The 16115-nt window shown below is 46.0% G+C and overlaps 1 protein-coding gene across 1 annotated transcript in view; it reads left to right on the top strand.

Annotated features, from left to right (window-relative positions):
- Nucleotides 1-6: 6 nt before the first annotated feature.
- The window catches only part of SLC9A6 (solute carrier family 9 member A6), a 35295-nt gene continuing 19186 nt past the window's right edge, over nucleotides 7-16115 (top strand). The window contains exons 1-5 of the mRNA XM_014525689.2: nucleotides 7-101; nucleotides 10873-11072; nucleotides 11421-11498; nucleotides 12400-12476; nucleotides 14954-15066. Of these exons, the coding sequence (XP_014381175.2) occupies nucleotides 92-101; nucleotides 10873-11072; nucleotides 11421-11498; nucleotides 12400-12476; nucleotides 14954-15066 (478 nt within the window). The 5' untranslated portion in view covers nucleotides 7-91. The remainder of the gene's footprint in view (nucleotides 102-10872; nucleotides 11073-11420; nucleotides 11499-12399; nucleotides 12477-14953; nucleotides 15067-16115) is intronic.

Genomic DNA, 16115 nt, shown 5'->3' with positions numbered 1-16115 from the left:
CATCTTCATCCTGCTGCTCACCCTCACCATCCTCACCATCTGGCTCTTCAAGCACCGCCGCGCGCGCTTCCTGCACGAGACCGGCCTGGCCATGATCTACGGTGAGGCCGGCCCCACCCGCCCGGGCCTCCCTCTCCGCGGCGGGCCCGGCTCGCTCCGATGTCCCCCGTCTCTAGAGGCTTCGCTTCTCGATGAGCCCTGTGGGCCCGCAGCCGCCCGGCACCCCGCTTGCGCCCCGAGCCTGGGTCCTCGTTTAAAGACCTTCCCCCCACTCACCCACCCTGGATAACTCCCCAAATGAGCATGGGTCTTGTTAAAGACCTTTCCCCTGGATAACTCTCCAAACAAGTGTCAGTCCTCGTTAAAGACCTTCCCCTCTGCCCTGGTAACTCTCCAAATGAGCGTGGGTCCTAATTACAGACCTTTCCCCCCTGAATAACTGTCTAAACAACTGTGGGTCCTGATTTAACGACCTTCCTCCCACCCCTCACCCTGGATAACTCTCCAAACAAGTGTCAGTCCTCGTTAAAGACCCTCCCCCCTGCCCTGGTAACTCTCCAAATGAGCGCGGGTCCTGATTTAAAGACTTCCCCCCCCCTCACCCGGGATAACTCTCCGAGCAAGTGTGGGTCTTAGTTAAAGACTTCCCCCCCCACAGCCCGGATAACTCGGCGAGCAGGACGTGCCTGCCGTGACAGTCTTCTCAGAGCGTCTCGAGTGATTCGAGGGTCCTCGGGTTAGCGAGGTGAATCCAAACTCGGGTTTCGTACCCGCCCTGCTTTCCGCAGAGCTCCTGGATTCACCTCTTCCCCAGGTTTGTGGGGACGTCTGTGCCGCGGTCGGAGGTGTGACCGCAGCTGGTGCCGACGTACCCGAGCTGGTGGTCAGCCAGGCCACGTACTGGTTATGGTGTTGCTGCCACAGCGGAGTTGCCAGCTAAGCAACTAAGTGTTTACCCAGGCTCTCGGGTGGGTGCGTCACCTCTGTGGTATCTAAAAAGCAGCCTTGCCAGTTCAATTTCTTGTGCATTTGGGGATTTTCCACTCTGTACTTGCATCTTCAGCTTCTTCCTTGTTCCAAGATGCTTTTTCTCCTGAACGGGCAGCAGCTGAGCTCTTGCTTATGTTCCTGGTCTGAGGGGATTGGGCTGCAACCCTGGTCACCCATGACATAAGCTTCCCTTTCTGGATTCAGGGATTTTCCTGACATCAGCCAGAACATGTAGGCAGTTTATAAAGGGATTCCCCAAATTGCCATGCAGCCTCTTTGCTACTTTCCCCACTAGGGATAATGGGTGTGATCCTCTTAGTATACCAGGTAATATTTGCACTACATGTCAAAGATTTAGGAATTGCACTCGGGACTCGTGCACACCCCGGGATGTTTTGTGCCAGTTCGGTTTCACTGCATTGCAGTAAATAGGGGCTGGCATTAATGCAGCGCATTGAAAGTGGGGTCTGACTATACATAAGGTTGAATCATAGAAAAGTAGGGCTGCAAAGGCCCTCAGGAGTTCATCTAGTCCCACACCCTGCTCAAGGTAGGCACCTCCTTGGCTACACCATCCCAGCCTAGTGCTTGTTTAATCTCCTGTTACAATTTTCTAAGGATAGACATTCACCACCTCTCCGAGTAGCCTCTTCCAACCTCAGCACTTGGAGGCACTTGTTAAACGTCTAAGGAAGTTGAGAGCTCAGATCCCACGACTTGAAGGTGTGGGTGAGGTTGGTTCCTTCAGAGGAATTTTTGCTCAAACGTCCCTTAGATTTTTTTGGAAATTCCACCCCCGCCCCCTGCATCTGAATTTGAGCTGGTGAAATTGCCCTGTTAAGAGCGTTTGTCATCGGGATCCTAATCCCACCTCTGGCTTCTTCTTTGGTAGTCACTGAGTAGAAATCACAGAGTAAATCATTATTCAGGGTGTAGAGTACTTGCCTAGCGGTGACTCTGTGGAGATAAATACCCTTTATAGGCTTTTGTTGAGTAGCTGGGTGGGTTCTAGAATGTGTAAAGGTGTACAAGGAAGTACAATGCAATCTACCATGTTCTCTTGATTCATGCTAAGAATTTTTCATTTGTCACTCAGAACCAGCTGTTTCTAGTTCATAACTGATTAGGCTTTTGTTCCTTGGTATCTTCCAAATATTGACTGTATTTGGGAGCTGTAGCAGGGAGGATTAGGGTATGGGCAGTGGGCCCTGGAGTTAGCCGAGTAATTTAAATGGTGACACTTCTTGTCCAGATTCATTCAGTTTTTATACTAATCAGAGTTAACCCAGCAAACTGCACTCTCACTCTGCATTCTTTACTCATGCGTCTGGTATTTGTTCAACTTCCCTGTGTTTGTGTGTTTGAATGTGGTGATGATATGAGAGAGTGGCTTGTGGGCAAGCAGCCAGAATTCCCGGTGGCACTTCTCAACTGTTTACTTCTGATTGTTCACAGAAAAGGCACTGGCTTGAAAGTTCCTGTAATCCATCCTTTCGGCAAGCCCAGCAGGTCACAGGGGCAGATGCCTGTCTGTGTCCTACCCGCCTGTTGCACAGAGGCTTGTGAGCCTGGATTCCTTGTACGACTATAAGCAAAATGGGCATCTTATTCCTATCAGAGCTAATGAAAATGCTCAATGAGCTGTCTAAGGAAGGTGCCCAGAGTGAGGTGCAGGTGCGCAGGAAAAAGAAGCTGAGCATTGTGATGCTGAGCAGGGAGATGGGCAGATAGGCAGTCTCATTGGGCAATACTTAGTAGCACTGAAGGACTGACTTAGATCAGTGTTGTAGCTTTGTATTGCCTGCAGCTACAGCAGCACTGACATGATTGAACCCAACACAAGGGGGGGAATACTGCTTTCACTTTCTCCTGGGTTACCTGACGTCTGGTTTGGTCAAGTTACAGACTCTCAGTGGGTTAAGAGTGTGGATGGAGTGAGTTAATCAAGCCGGAGGGAGCAGTTGGGCTAGGCTTGTCCTCGTCTAGACAAGGCGTTATTGAGTACATTTTAGGAGTCTTCATTATCCAATGCTATGTAGCCAACATAGAAGGTCTCTTTTTTATATTTTTCTATGCAATTGTTAGTTCTAATTGATGGTGCCTGACGATGTGCTTATGGCTGAGCTATTCAAGCTGGCAGCTGGAGAAATGTAGATTTCTACAAAAGCAAACAGAAAATGCCTTTTAAAGTTATATGTTTTGGGTTCTTCAGAGTGCAGAAGTTTGTTTCCATCTGTGGGCATAAAGTAATGGTCAGTGGGCAAGAATTAGCATAACACTAGTGATTGTACATTACACATGTGCCTCTGTGCTTTGAACACAGAAGATCAAAGTCTGTTACAGCCCTCGTACAGACAGAGCCTTGGTTTTCTGACAAAGTTACCCTGGTAGAAGTTACTGATTTTTGTACTAAACAGTTGGCACCATTGCTCTTTATGGAACATAGTGTACGTGCTGGTGAGTGCTGTGGTGTGCCCACAGGTAGGGCACACCCATGCACTAGCAGCGCTCTGAATCCAAGCAACAGATTCTTTCCTCCTCTGATGCCGGTCATCACAAAACTTGATCCAGTCTGCCTTGCAGTGCCTTGCTCCATCTGCAAGCTGACTCTGCCAGCCAGAGCAGCATTCTGCACTCCTTTCCCAATCACCCACAGAGATTCCAAAGGATGCTAAGTCATCTTTGCAAGCATCCCGAAATCTGCGCAGCGGTCTGCTTCTCTTTCTAGACCCTTTGCAAGCTTCAGAGTACAGCACATTCTTTGGGATCCTGTGATCCTGTATTTGCTTGACATGACCAACATTCCCATGAGTGACATAGCAGCACAATTTAACACTTCCACATTTATCACCCTGTCTTGCCATCTTATGCAAAGAATTTTACATAGTCATCTGATATGAAAGCTGCATATGTTTGACATAGGTTGTCCATGTTTCTGAGCCATATAGAAGAGTGAATAAAACATGTCTCATAAATAGATTTTCACTTTAATTGACAGTTTGTTATTGTTCCAGGCTCTGTTTCACAAAAGGCCAGAGTTCCTGGCTGCTTTGCTGATTCTGCCAGTGAGCTCAGCATCAAGATCTACATTGCTGGTAACAGTAGAGCCAAGGTAGAAAAATTGGTCAACAGCATCCAGACAGGTACCATCTAGGATGATTTCAGGAATGAGTTCTGAAGAGCCTCGGTGCATGATAACAGTCTTCTTCAAGCTTTTTGCTAGCCCAAAGATTGTGCATGAGTCAGAACTTGGTAATGAGATGTTGTAGGGCATCAACAGTGTGAGTCACAAGGGCTGCATCATCTGCAAACACCAGGTCCCTTACAACAATCTCCTTTACCTTTGTCTTAGCTCTGAACCTTGCAATGTTAAACAATCCTCCATCATGTTTGAGAGGGTGCCTGTCACAGCACTAGACGTCATGGAATGTGTGTTGAAGGAGGAACGAGAAGTAAATGTTAAACAATGTGGGAGCCAGTACACAGCGCTGCTTCACTCCATTGTTGATCTTGAACAAGTCAGACTCTTGGTTTTCATACTTTACAGTTGCCTTTATGCCATCACGTCAGGATTTCACAAGGTTTAGCAGTATAGGTGGACAAGCAAGCTTTTTTAGAACAGTGTAAAGCCCTGACTGACTAACCATGTCAAAGGCTTTTGTTAGATCTATAAAAGCCATTTACAGTGGGATACGCTTCTCTCTGCACTTTTCCTGCTGTCGTCTTACAGCGAAGACCATATCTGTGGTGGACCTTTCCGAGCGAAAGCCACATTGGCTCTCAGAATAAATTCTTTCAGCTAATGTTTGAAGTCTAGGTAAAAGAATATGTCTTAAAATTTTTCCTGTCATGTTTAGAAGAGAGATACCTCTGTGGTTATTACAGCAACTTCTGGCTCCTTTCTTTTTATAGAGTTGGATGAAATGACCATCCTTCAAATCTTGCGGAATGGTTTCTTCCTTCCAACAGAGTAGCAGTACCTCACGCAATCTTTGCAGTGAGTCTTTGCTTGCATGTTTCTAATTTTCAGCAGGTAAACAGTCAGATCCTGAAGTTTTGTTATTGGGAATCTATATGATGAATTGTTCAACTTCTTTTAGTGTAGGTTTGGCATCCAGCAAAGTCATGGATCTCGGGCGTCTCCATAACGTTCTTCTGATGTTACCAGCAAAGGTGTTGGTCACTGATAAGCCTTGACTGGCACAGAGCTCAAGAACTCTCTGACCATTGTTCATATACCCAGTACTGTGCCTACCCAGAATCCCAGCCAGATCTCAGCATTGGACCTAACTCTTGCATTGCAGTCTCCAAGTACTAGGATGGATTCCTTCTGTGCAATCCTGCCGATCTGTTCTTCCAGCTGTTGTTAGAAGCTGTCCTTCTCATCACTAGCCTGCAGAGTTGAAGCATACACACTGATGAGGTTGATGAATCCCTTCCGTAGCCTAACTCAAAGTGGCATGGTACATACAGACACTGCAGTCAGAGCTTCACACAATGACATTGGTTCGTTTCTGATGGCAAAACCTATACTATGCTCTCTCCTTACTCCATCAGGTGTGCCGTGCCAGTAAATGGTGTAGTCCTGCTCTTTTATGAAGCCTGTATCTGAGAGCCGAGTTTCCAAAAGAGCTACAATATCAATTCTGAAATGTGCAGTGTCATTACTCAGCACAGCTGTTTTCCTCAGATCTGAATCCAGATCAGTGTCATATCCAGGGGTCAAAGTCTGTATATTCCAGCAAGCAATTCTGTTTATAAAATCCATTGAGCCAGGGTGTAAGTAGTGAGGCAAAGCTTCTTTGACCTTTTCTAGGGTCACCCTCATGTAAGGCAAGCAGGCCATCCCTAAACAGGGCTGCTTGGAAATCTTGGTAGCTGCTCCAGGCCCTTATGCCTCTCTTGGATGCTTGCTACCTTCTTGCCAAGACCTTCAGCACATGTGCCTAGGCAGAGTTTTGGAGAAGCGGGGGCTGCCTTAGGCCTGTCATCCCCTCTTTAGACCACTGAGCCAAAATCCAAAGGCCAGAACAAGTCTAGTGACAAAGAGGTTGTAGCTTCTGCCAGAGAGCAACCTGAATAGAGCTGCTAACTGCCTGTTGCTTCAGCGTGAGCACTTTTTCTGTTGGAATGAGGTCCCTTAGCCTTTCTTCAACCAAGAAGTGTCCACAAGGCAGCGGAGGACACGGTTTAATGTCATCCCCAGAACGTGTCTTGTGCCGCTGACCTAAATTATATCAGGCTTCAAAGGGGACAGGTAAGTAGCCATCTGGGATAGTTGTATGCAGCAGGCAGCTGTGATAACACCTCACCAGCCTCTTAGCTCGGCTTTGGGAAACACTACCCTGGATTAAGCTGCGCAGAAAGGACCATCTGCTGGTGTAACTTAGACAGGTAACTTATTCCTGATTTTTCCTGATTCAGTTCTACACCGCATTCAAATGAGTTATGCAACGAACAGTCCCACACTAGTGTGTCTGCTCCATTTCTGTGCCAGTTTCAAGAGTACTTTCACTGGTGTAAATGTGGTGTTTGTCTAGGCTGGAAGCCTGCAGTTCAGTCCCCATAGTTTCGGTCAAAATGGTGGCTGTTGCACCAGCCCTCTGTTACATTAATTTCTCATGCTGCTTGTGGCTCCGCTTCTCTGCTCAGGTTGCTGTTTAACTGGCTTCATTCTTGTTCCTCTGAGTCAGCAGCTCCCCCGCATCAAATTCCAAGCCAGGTAGCTCCCACTGGAAGGGTGCTGGCTCAGCATGTTCAGACTTTTATTTTTAAAACTATTACCAAACTGACATAGTAAATCCTTTCAGAGTTTGGCATTGCTGAAACAGTTCACCAGAACTGCTTCAGCTCCAGGCCACCCATCTCTGCACAAGCTCTTACACTGTTTTTTTGAAAGACAAGTTGAAATGGTGAAGTAACGCAGTAAACCTGTTGCCTGGATTTTACCTCTGTTTCCAAAATTAATTGTCACCTCTCTCCCGATAAGGATCGACTGCAGACCCCTCAAACCAGTGTTCCTTGTAGATGCAAGATTTATAACTAGAGGGTTGTTTAGAGATATACAGTCAGTGCAGTGTGGATCATGTGTCACATCCATCTTCAGTGTGATATAGTGCCATAGCCAGAAGAGCAACAGCATTATTCTTCCTATTTCTTAATAAGCGACTCTGAATGACAGCTGTGCCTTGAAAACTGAAAATGTCTTCCCCACATTTCAGGCCTTGGGCACATTGCTGAGTTGTGCATGAGGACAGGGGGGAGAGGTTCATACATATGGTGATTCAGGTTGTAATAAGGGGTCAGAAAAGTCACTTAATAGGATGAAAGGCTTGAGAAATGGCATGTAAAAAAGCAGAAGTATAACACACGCTCTCTTTAGGCCTGAGCAAACATTGTGGATTTATTCAACGCTTTCCCTTTCCTCCTTTCTTAACGGGACGTTGCCAGAGAAGATGTTAGGCACAATATTGAAAAGTGCAACGGGTGTTAGGGAAGTTTAAGAATACAGAACTTAAAGGCACCTCTGAATGTTGAAATGCTTAGAGGTCGTGCACAGTTATATGGGAAAAACTGACTGCAAAGTATGCTGAATGGAGTCCCCAAGCAAGGTGACTAGATCCAATAAAGCAGTGCTTTGAGACCAGTATTAAAAGGTGAAGATAGGATCGCTTTGAAATTCCTCATAGCACTGTCCTTCAGTGCTCTCTTCTATGAAGAATCTTATTTCAAGGCTCTAGGTCTCCATCAGTGATCAGTGACTGAACTTCTGCAGCTCTAGTAAGGTGACCAAGGGGAGGCAGAGGTTATTTTTGATAGAAGGTGATTTAAACTGGACTTTCAGTGTAGTTGTTAATGCTGATGGCTGTCTGCACTAGGCAGCTGCAGATAGCATTTTTATGATTGTCTTTATTCCCATGGACAAGCTGAAGTTCCCTGTATTCTTTAAAGGGTAGCTAAATGATTAGTTTTTTCCAGACAAAAGGAAGCCAGGTATTATCAGTGGTGGGTGGTGAATGTGCTCCACTGCCCCTCACATTGAGTACTGAAGTAAAGATGCATAAAACACCTATTTGTTATGCATCCTTGTGTTCCAAACCTCTTTAATTTCAGTGTCACAGGAAGTACTGGACAAGTAAGTAACTGGTTACTTTGGTAGTGTCCTGTATTCGTGACCTATCCCAGCCACATCAGATTTGCTCTTCCTGGTTATAGATCAGTGGGGGCGGGGATCAGCCTTTTTGGCAAGTGCAGCACAAATTAGCCTTGAAGCCTCCCCAAGTGCCACTCTGATCCCCTGCTCAGTCTGCTGCTTTCTTTTCTGCTCCCATCCTATTCTGGTCAGCTTTCTGCTCCTTGCCCTCTGCTCCCTGCCCTATTTGCCACTGTGCCGCCTACCCCATCCCTGATCTGTCTTGTGCCACAAACCAGGGCTGCCTGTGCTGCGGGTTGGCGACTCTTGTTCTAGCCTATGGCTTCTAATTAAAAGTCTGTTGCAGAAGCTGGTTGTACACCAGAGGCTTGATTTTGCTCATCCTGGGTCTCTGGCATTGTGGGGGTGGTGCAGTTCCCACAGTGAGAATGTGAAAATAAAGCCCAAATAAATTGTGAGCACTGTTGGCTGTGGGTGAAATGCAGTGATCTGGCTTAGATCCTACATAGCTGTAGGGAAGAGCTGGCACATTCTCGAGGTGAAGCACATGCATGCCCAGCCAGGGACCACCAAGAAGACTTCACTGTCACTCCCACCTCCCAGCTACTACATTAGTGTAGGTGCTAGAGCAAAGGCTGCAGCGCCTTCTCATCACTTACATGAATCTATGAACATGGGATTGAGGTCTTGGCAGCAGTAAATCTGCATGAATCAGCAATTCTACCATAGCTCAGTCCTGTCACAGCCTCCTTTTTTGGCTGGTTTAAAGTGGGGGCATGCCTGCATAGGTGTTCTCTGCCCAGACTTCCCACGGAGCCCCAATTCACCCTGGGTCATAATCCTGGCCAAGTGCCCAGCTGGTGCATTTCACATTTCCTCTTTTCAAAAGGGTGATCAGCACCAAATCATGGAAACTTTCACTGTATGCTGAACGGTCTCTCTGGTTTTTCTGTCTGGCCATAGTTTTGTATCAGCTTGCCTGCATTCTGCTCTTGTGAAATGACTGTTCAGCTACAGTTGGGCATTGGCAAAAGTATTTAGGGCACAGTTCAGTTCCTGTTGCACCTCGCCAGCGACAGTGTAAAGAATGTTGAAAGACCATATTGGTGTAATAATCAACCCACGTGAGTGCTGGGAGGTTAATTGGGAAGTCTCCACAACCATCAGACTGCATGAAATTGTGGTGTGCACTAGTTACACTAATACTTTGTAAATGTTCATTGCTGTACAAGTCACTTTTAAACCGCTATTCATGTGGCTTTAAAGTTCAGCCTCCCTAAAACAATTGCTTGCATGAAAAAGTAATGTTAGGGAAGTCTTTGATGCCCTATTATGGCTGGAGAGGAGGGAGGAGAGTCAGTTGTATGTGAATGCTGTTGAGTTGGGTGTTAAGACATCACTTTGCACAGCCAGCCTACTACATTGGAAATAAAAGCACTATATACATTGCTGACTGGCCAGGTAAAACCACAATGCCTCCTGCAAACCAGCTGATCAGAAAGCACAGTTAACTTCACTGGCAAATTGCTGCAGCCAGTCCAGGGGGTTTTATTCACTCAGCTGACTCAGATGCAGATGTTGGGAGAGCTGAGTAAGAGGAAAAGAGGGAATGTTGGGATTTCCATCCCTATTGTGACATTGGTGTGTTTAATTTTTAGAGAAAAACAAATATCAAACAGGTGTAACAGCGGTACCTAGAGGCAGCTCCATTGTGCTCAGCATTTGACAGATGTGAAGAGATGGGCCCTGATCTGAGAGGTTAACCATCTAAATATATAGGAGAAAGGAAGTCTCAAGTATTAACCATTTCAATGGATCATCAACCTAGGCACTACATTACAAAGAGGGAATCTATAGCAGAGCAGAGGCCTGGACTCAATGCCTCCAGTCTTGGGCGTAACCACAAGACTATCTTCTTTCCTTGGTTTTTAGAAATACAGCATTGCCCAGTAGTGGTGCAAGATAATGACAGTGTCCATGACAGCTGGTTCAAGACAACAGGAAGTTGCTAGCATGTTAGCAAGAATAGAAGGCATTTATTTGTTATAGTTTTGGGGCAAACAAATGCAAAAACTTTGGAAATGGATCCCTTGGCAAAATGAGTTAAGCCCTTAGTAATGAAACCCTTCCTGTTAATCAACCCGAGAGAGGTTTGTGTTTTTTTTACCCCACGTACAAGTCTGCAAGTCCTCCACAACTGTCACCAGGCCTCTCTGCCATGGAGAAGTATTCCTCACACCCTAACAGGAAGGGGTGGTGATTACTGCAAATCTCTCCCCCCACCTTTGTGAGGCTTTTATTGTGTGTGATGTAGAGGATTTCATGCCTGAAAGCTTCCAATAAAGTCAGAACAATGTCCAGCAACACCCGAGGAAGGAATTTTCCTACCTGTATTAACTGCATCTTGGGACGTTCAAATTCTGCCCCTGGAGAAAGTGGCATGCTTCACACACTTGCAGTGTTTGCATGTGAGGAGTGACAAGCTGCCAGGGTGAAGTTCAGTCATATATTTGGACTGTGTGTTGCAGAGGGAACACCAGGTATTTTCCATGTTTCCTGGGAGAATTTAGATGGTGAATACTGACAGGTGCTTTGTCTTGTTGTGGCACACATAAGCCCCTAGCATGGGCCAGTAGGTGCTGTACTGGCACCAAACAAAGAGGCAGTCCCTGCTCCAATGAGCTTGCAGTCTAGGCAAGTTGCACTGCTGACACTGCCTTTATTTTCAGGTGTCCTGGTGGGTGTCATCCTTCGCTATGGAATCCACGTTCCCAGTGATGTTAACAACGTGACCCTAAGTTGCCAAGTGCAGACTAGCCCGGCCACGCTGTTAGTGAACGTTAGTGGGAAGTATTACGAGTATACCCTGAAAGGAGAAATCAGTCCCCAGGAGCTCAATAATGTCCAGGATAATGAAATGCTGAGAAAGGTAAGCTGTTTGGCATCTGCAATCTGTGCATGGCCTGACTCTTGGCAGAAGGTCAGAGACAGTTTGGGCCAAATCCTGCACCATTTTGAATCAATAAGCATTTTACTTTTAACTTCAGTGGGGGCAGGGTCCAGGTAAAATGTAATTCGGAACATTTAATATATTGAAACTACAGGAGCTAATTTGAATTTGTACTTTTTGCAACAAATGATTGCATTTCCACGTTAGATTCTTGTCCTGTTCACAAAGCTTTTGGGCTGAAATGTATCTTACAACATATAAAGTTGACTTGCTTCTACCTGTTTTGTCTCAAATACCAATTCCACCTTTGTTGGTTTTTTTCAACAGGTGACATTTGACCCTGAAGTATTTTTCAATATCTTGCTCCCTCCAATTATATTTTATGCTGGATACAGCTTAAAAAGGGTAAGTCTTCATTTTAAAGTTCCCAGCATTTTAGAGTGTTAGTTCTTAGAGTACAGCAATACAGTGCCAAGGTCAGCAGGCCACATTTACAGTATGTGATACCATATTCTGTTGTAATTATCTCTAGAATAACCACTGCACAGTATCAGAGCCTAGTGTGGTGCATACAGAAGGGAATTTTGTTAGCTTTAAACGCTCTAGCATTTCAGTCTACAGACTTCCCTAAAGCACAGTGAGTACAAAGGATCAGTTACCGGAAATCCCGTACAGAAGGATGAAGTCTGGGAATGGAAACTCATAGCCATCTTGGGCTCCTGTGTGTGTTTGCATATTGTGTGCTGGTATGGAGTTAATGTGGCATGTTATCAAGGGCTGTGAAAAGCAGAGGTAGGGGAACTGGGGCTTTAGTGTGACTGATCACTGAGGGAGAACATAAGCTTCCTTAGGAATTCCCCTGGAGGCAGCTGTTAGAAACTGTTTACAAGTCCTTAAGTAAAATTAGGTCATGTGCAGCTCTCTGCCTTTTAGACACGGGCAACAGGCTGTTCACTGAACAGCCAAGCCTCAGAAATGCTGATGTGTGATGAAGGAAAATGAGCCCGTTTGGACCATGTCCTTTCTGTGTTGCACATCAGTTCCCCAGTACTCGGCAAGAGCAAGCTAGTAAAGCCAGCTGGTAAAAGCAAGTCATTTTGTCCATTAGCAGCAAGTAGCACTGCAGTAGCATCTGGGGCACAGTTGTGGATCACTGTTTACCCAGCATTTAGCACACAGTAGTCTTTGTTCCAGAGAACTTAGATGAAATACCAACATTGCATTGATTCATGTATCCTGGCACATGTATTCTCTTGAAAATAAAGCAGCAGGACTACTGTAATGCTGTGTGTGCTTTCTATTCTAGAGGCATTTCTTCAGAAACCTGGGGTCAATCCTAGCATATGCCTTTCTTGGAACTGCAATATCCTGTCTTATGATAGGGTGAGTATTGGAAGCCTGTTTTCTTTTGCAGTATGGTAAACAGCATTGGCTTAAAATGGAGTGAAATAGAAGCTGGAACTCCCATTCTAGAAATAGAACCTGAACCCGAGTTCTAATCCCAGCTCTGACAAGTCACTCAACCCCATCGTTTCATGGAATAGGAATATTTATTTCCGTACCTTTAAACGGTGGGTGAGGATCAATGTGTGTCTTGACTTGGTGTCTTTCCATAAGTGCAGTGAGTTTAATTTTATATAAAATTATAATCGTGTATGTAAATGTAGATCTCTCTCTCTCTCTCTCTCTCTCTCTCTCTCTCTCGCATGCGCACACACACACTTTAAAATTCTCCATAGTGTCATAGGTCTTGTGATACCAGGTACTACTTTAAGCCATAGTGTGTAGGATTGTGCAAACATTGATAAATAAAATAACTAGCAGAGCAGTCTGACAAATAAAATGCAGCTTAAAAATACAACCCTAAATTGTAATAGTGCCTACACTGACTTGGCTGGGTTTCTACAAGTAGAGCTTTAGTATTAACTGTAGAGAAACTCCATGGGGAATAAAGGCGTGAAAAGTTTTTAAGGAGCAGTACAGAATGCTACCAGGCTGTGATCTGTTCTTCTGGTACTTGAATGTGACCAGACTGGAGAAACTTGTTACAAGATGTAACTTAAAAAAAAAAATCGTTTAGGTTTTCCCAGCTTTTTTCTTTCTTTTTTAACTTTCTTTGCCTGAAAGCTCTGTGGAAGTGTGCCTTTTCTGGAGTGGAGGGAGTTGTCTCAAGTAATACAAAGGAAGACGGTTGACATAAACAGTAAATTTTCTCTCGTTTCAGAAGCCAGTCACCTAACATTTTCCCAGGTCCACCCTGTATGCTGTGCCTGATCTAACCTGTGATTAGCAGAGCAATGCCCTTTAGCTAGTAGGTTACAATAGGAGCATAACTAGCAACAGCCAATACAATTTTACATTTAAAAATGCTATTCGGAAGCAAAACAGTAGGGGAGTTATTATGATGTGTTATATCGGTAGGTCAACACAGCTTAGGTTTGCCCTCAGATTTTGCTGGTTATGCCATGCTGTGATCCTGTTTAGGATTATTCATTTATGCAGGTAGAGGGAACAAATTCTTATTCCAAGAAGTAAAATGTCACAATTGCGCAGAATGCTTTCTAGAGGAGAATGTTGTAGATCAGGGGTTGGCAACCCCTGGCATGCATGCCAAAGCATGGCATATGAGACCATTTTGCTCAGCATGCTACAGGTGATGCAGGCTCTGGACAGTTGCTACTGGCCACAGAGCCTGGGCTGCTTGCAGCAGGTGGCAGGGAGGCTGCAAGCCGTGCTACAAGCAGTCTGGGTTCTGTGACAGGCAGGAGCTGCCAAGAGCCTGGGCTGGCTGTGGCAGGTAGCTGAGAGGCTGGAAACAGCTGCACCAGGCTCTGGAGCCCTGGCTGGGGTCCATGGCAGTGGTGGCTGCACACATGCCTCAGGGCACAAGGCTGGGAAGGGGTCTGGGGCAGTGCAACCCTGGCCTTTCCCCTGCTGTGTGCCCCAAGGCGTGTGTGCTGCTGCCATAGAACCAGTGCCAGGGCTCTGGAGCCCAGCTGGAGCCTGGTGCAGCTGTTTGCAGCCTCCTGGCTGTCTGCCACAGCTGGTCTGGGCTCTGAGCAGCTGCAGCAGGCAGCTGGGAGGCTGCAAACAGCTGAATCAGGGTCTGGAGCCCCAGCACCGGCTCTGGGCAGTAATGGCTGCACATGCGCCTTAGGGTGCGTGGCAGGGAAAAGGCTGGGGCAACACAATCTGGGTTTCTCCCCTGCCATCTGCTCAGTGGCATGCATGCACCCATTGCCATTAATGAGGATGAGGCCTCTGGTGGCTCCCCCATCACACCAAGTTGAGGCATGTGTCAAGGTTGGGGTGTTTTTGACACTCTGGCCAAAAACGTTGCTGACTTGTGTTGTAGATTAAATCAACCTCAGCCTTCTTCTAGACTTGTCTCAGATAAGGGTGGGGCTGATCTAAAAGCCGGGGAACAACTGTCGTGTTGTCAGAAGTAAAAAGAAAAACAAATCTTGTGAAATTGCTGAGCTGTGGGACACAAGAAGATCTCTGCTGTGTTCCACTAACTGTTCAACATATAGTCTATCAGCTGCATTTTTAAGCACTTTTATGCCTAGCGGAGTTCACATATTAAATCCATTTTGCTGCCAGCTGGATTTACTGTACTAGTAATTCACTTCATGGGACCTGACAGTACTGAGCAGTTCCCAGGTTTGGCTCCTTGTCTAAAGCCTCAAGTCAAGCTGATGGTCAAATGCCATGGATTTTGTGTAATATAAAAATTGAACAGAAGACTGGATATTTAGGTAACTACAAGAGTTAGACTTGCATCTTAAGGCAATTCAGTTCTTTCAAATACTGCTTGCATGTATTTCCAGTATACATAGTTGCTTCTGCTTATTCGACAGCTCCATCATGTATGGCTGCGTAGCCCTGATGAAAGTCACTGGACAGCTTGGAGGGGATTTTTACTTTACTGACTGTCTCTTATTTGGTGCCATCGTATCAGCCACCGACCCAGGTATCTTGGAGTGTTACTATTTTTCTCATGTGTTACTGACATACTGTTATAGTTCTCTGGACTACTCTTCCCTCCAGCTTTCAAAGGATAGTGCAGAGCATCCTATAGTGCTGGGGGAGTCCACAGCTCAGGGTGCTGTAGCAGTGCAATACAGTAGGGGAGTCTGTGGCTAGGGAGCTGAGGATGAGGCAGGCTAGCCAGGTGCGTGGTTTGGGGGGGGTGTTGCGTGGCCCTGGGGATCAGTAGCTGGAGCTCACATGGCCCACACTAGCGCAACCCATGGAAGGTGCGACTCCCAGCTGCTTAGAAATTGGACAGTGCTGAATTAGTAGCTGAAAAATCAGACTTCCTCCAAAGCTGAGCATTTGCACTGAAGTCATTGGGAATCTTTTGTTGCCTTTAATGAGCATTTGGGGAGATGAGAGTGAGTGGTGGAACCAGCGCCCTTGGCAAACAGTGTGCGCTGTGTGAAGTTGGGGTGTTTTCAGTGTGCATCTGATAGCACCTCTTTCCTCAAACTGACGTGTGGGTGGGTGTGAAACTGGCTTTAACTGCTGTAAGGACAGTGGTGATTGCAAATCAGAAGCACTATGCAAAAGTGCACGGAGGGGGCAAGTGAACAGGAGAGCAAACAGGGCAGTTATAAGGCAGCTCACCTGGGGAGGAGGAGGGAGGTAAAAGGAAAAGGAGCAGGATCTGGTTGCCAGCCCCTGGAAGGTGAGTGCAGTAACCAGACATCCTACCAGCTCCATGACACTTGGTCCTGACTGGCTCCAGAGCCATTGAGTATTCAATGTTCACCTAAGATCTCCAGCATCATAAACACTTCTGGGTGAATTGGGGAAGTCCTCTTTAGCGTTTACTTAATGTATGTATGTACTTGTATATACAGCTATGAATAAGCAGCCAAGTATCGCTAATGCTCTGTTACCCAAATACAAATATTACATGACACAAACAAAGAACACAGTAAAAAATAGCTATCACTAGTGGCTCTTTACAGAAAACAAAGGGAAGAGCCACCATGGCTTGTCTCTCACTACTAGCTA

This window comes from Alligator sinensis, unplaced genomic scaffold (assembly GCF_000455745.1).
Source record: "Alligator sinensis unplaced genomic scaffold, ASM45574v1 scaffold1584_2, whole genome shotgun sequence".
Taxonomy (NCBI): Eukaryota; Metazoa; Chordata; order Crocodylia; family Alligatoridae; genus Alligator; species Alligator sinensis.
The sequence above is the reverse complement of the archived record's forward strand: the minus strand, read 5'-3'. Positions and strand labels throughout refer to the sequence as shown.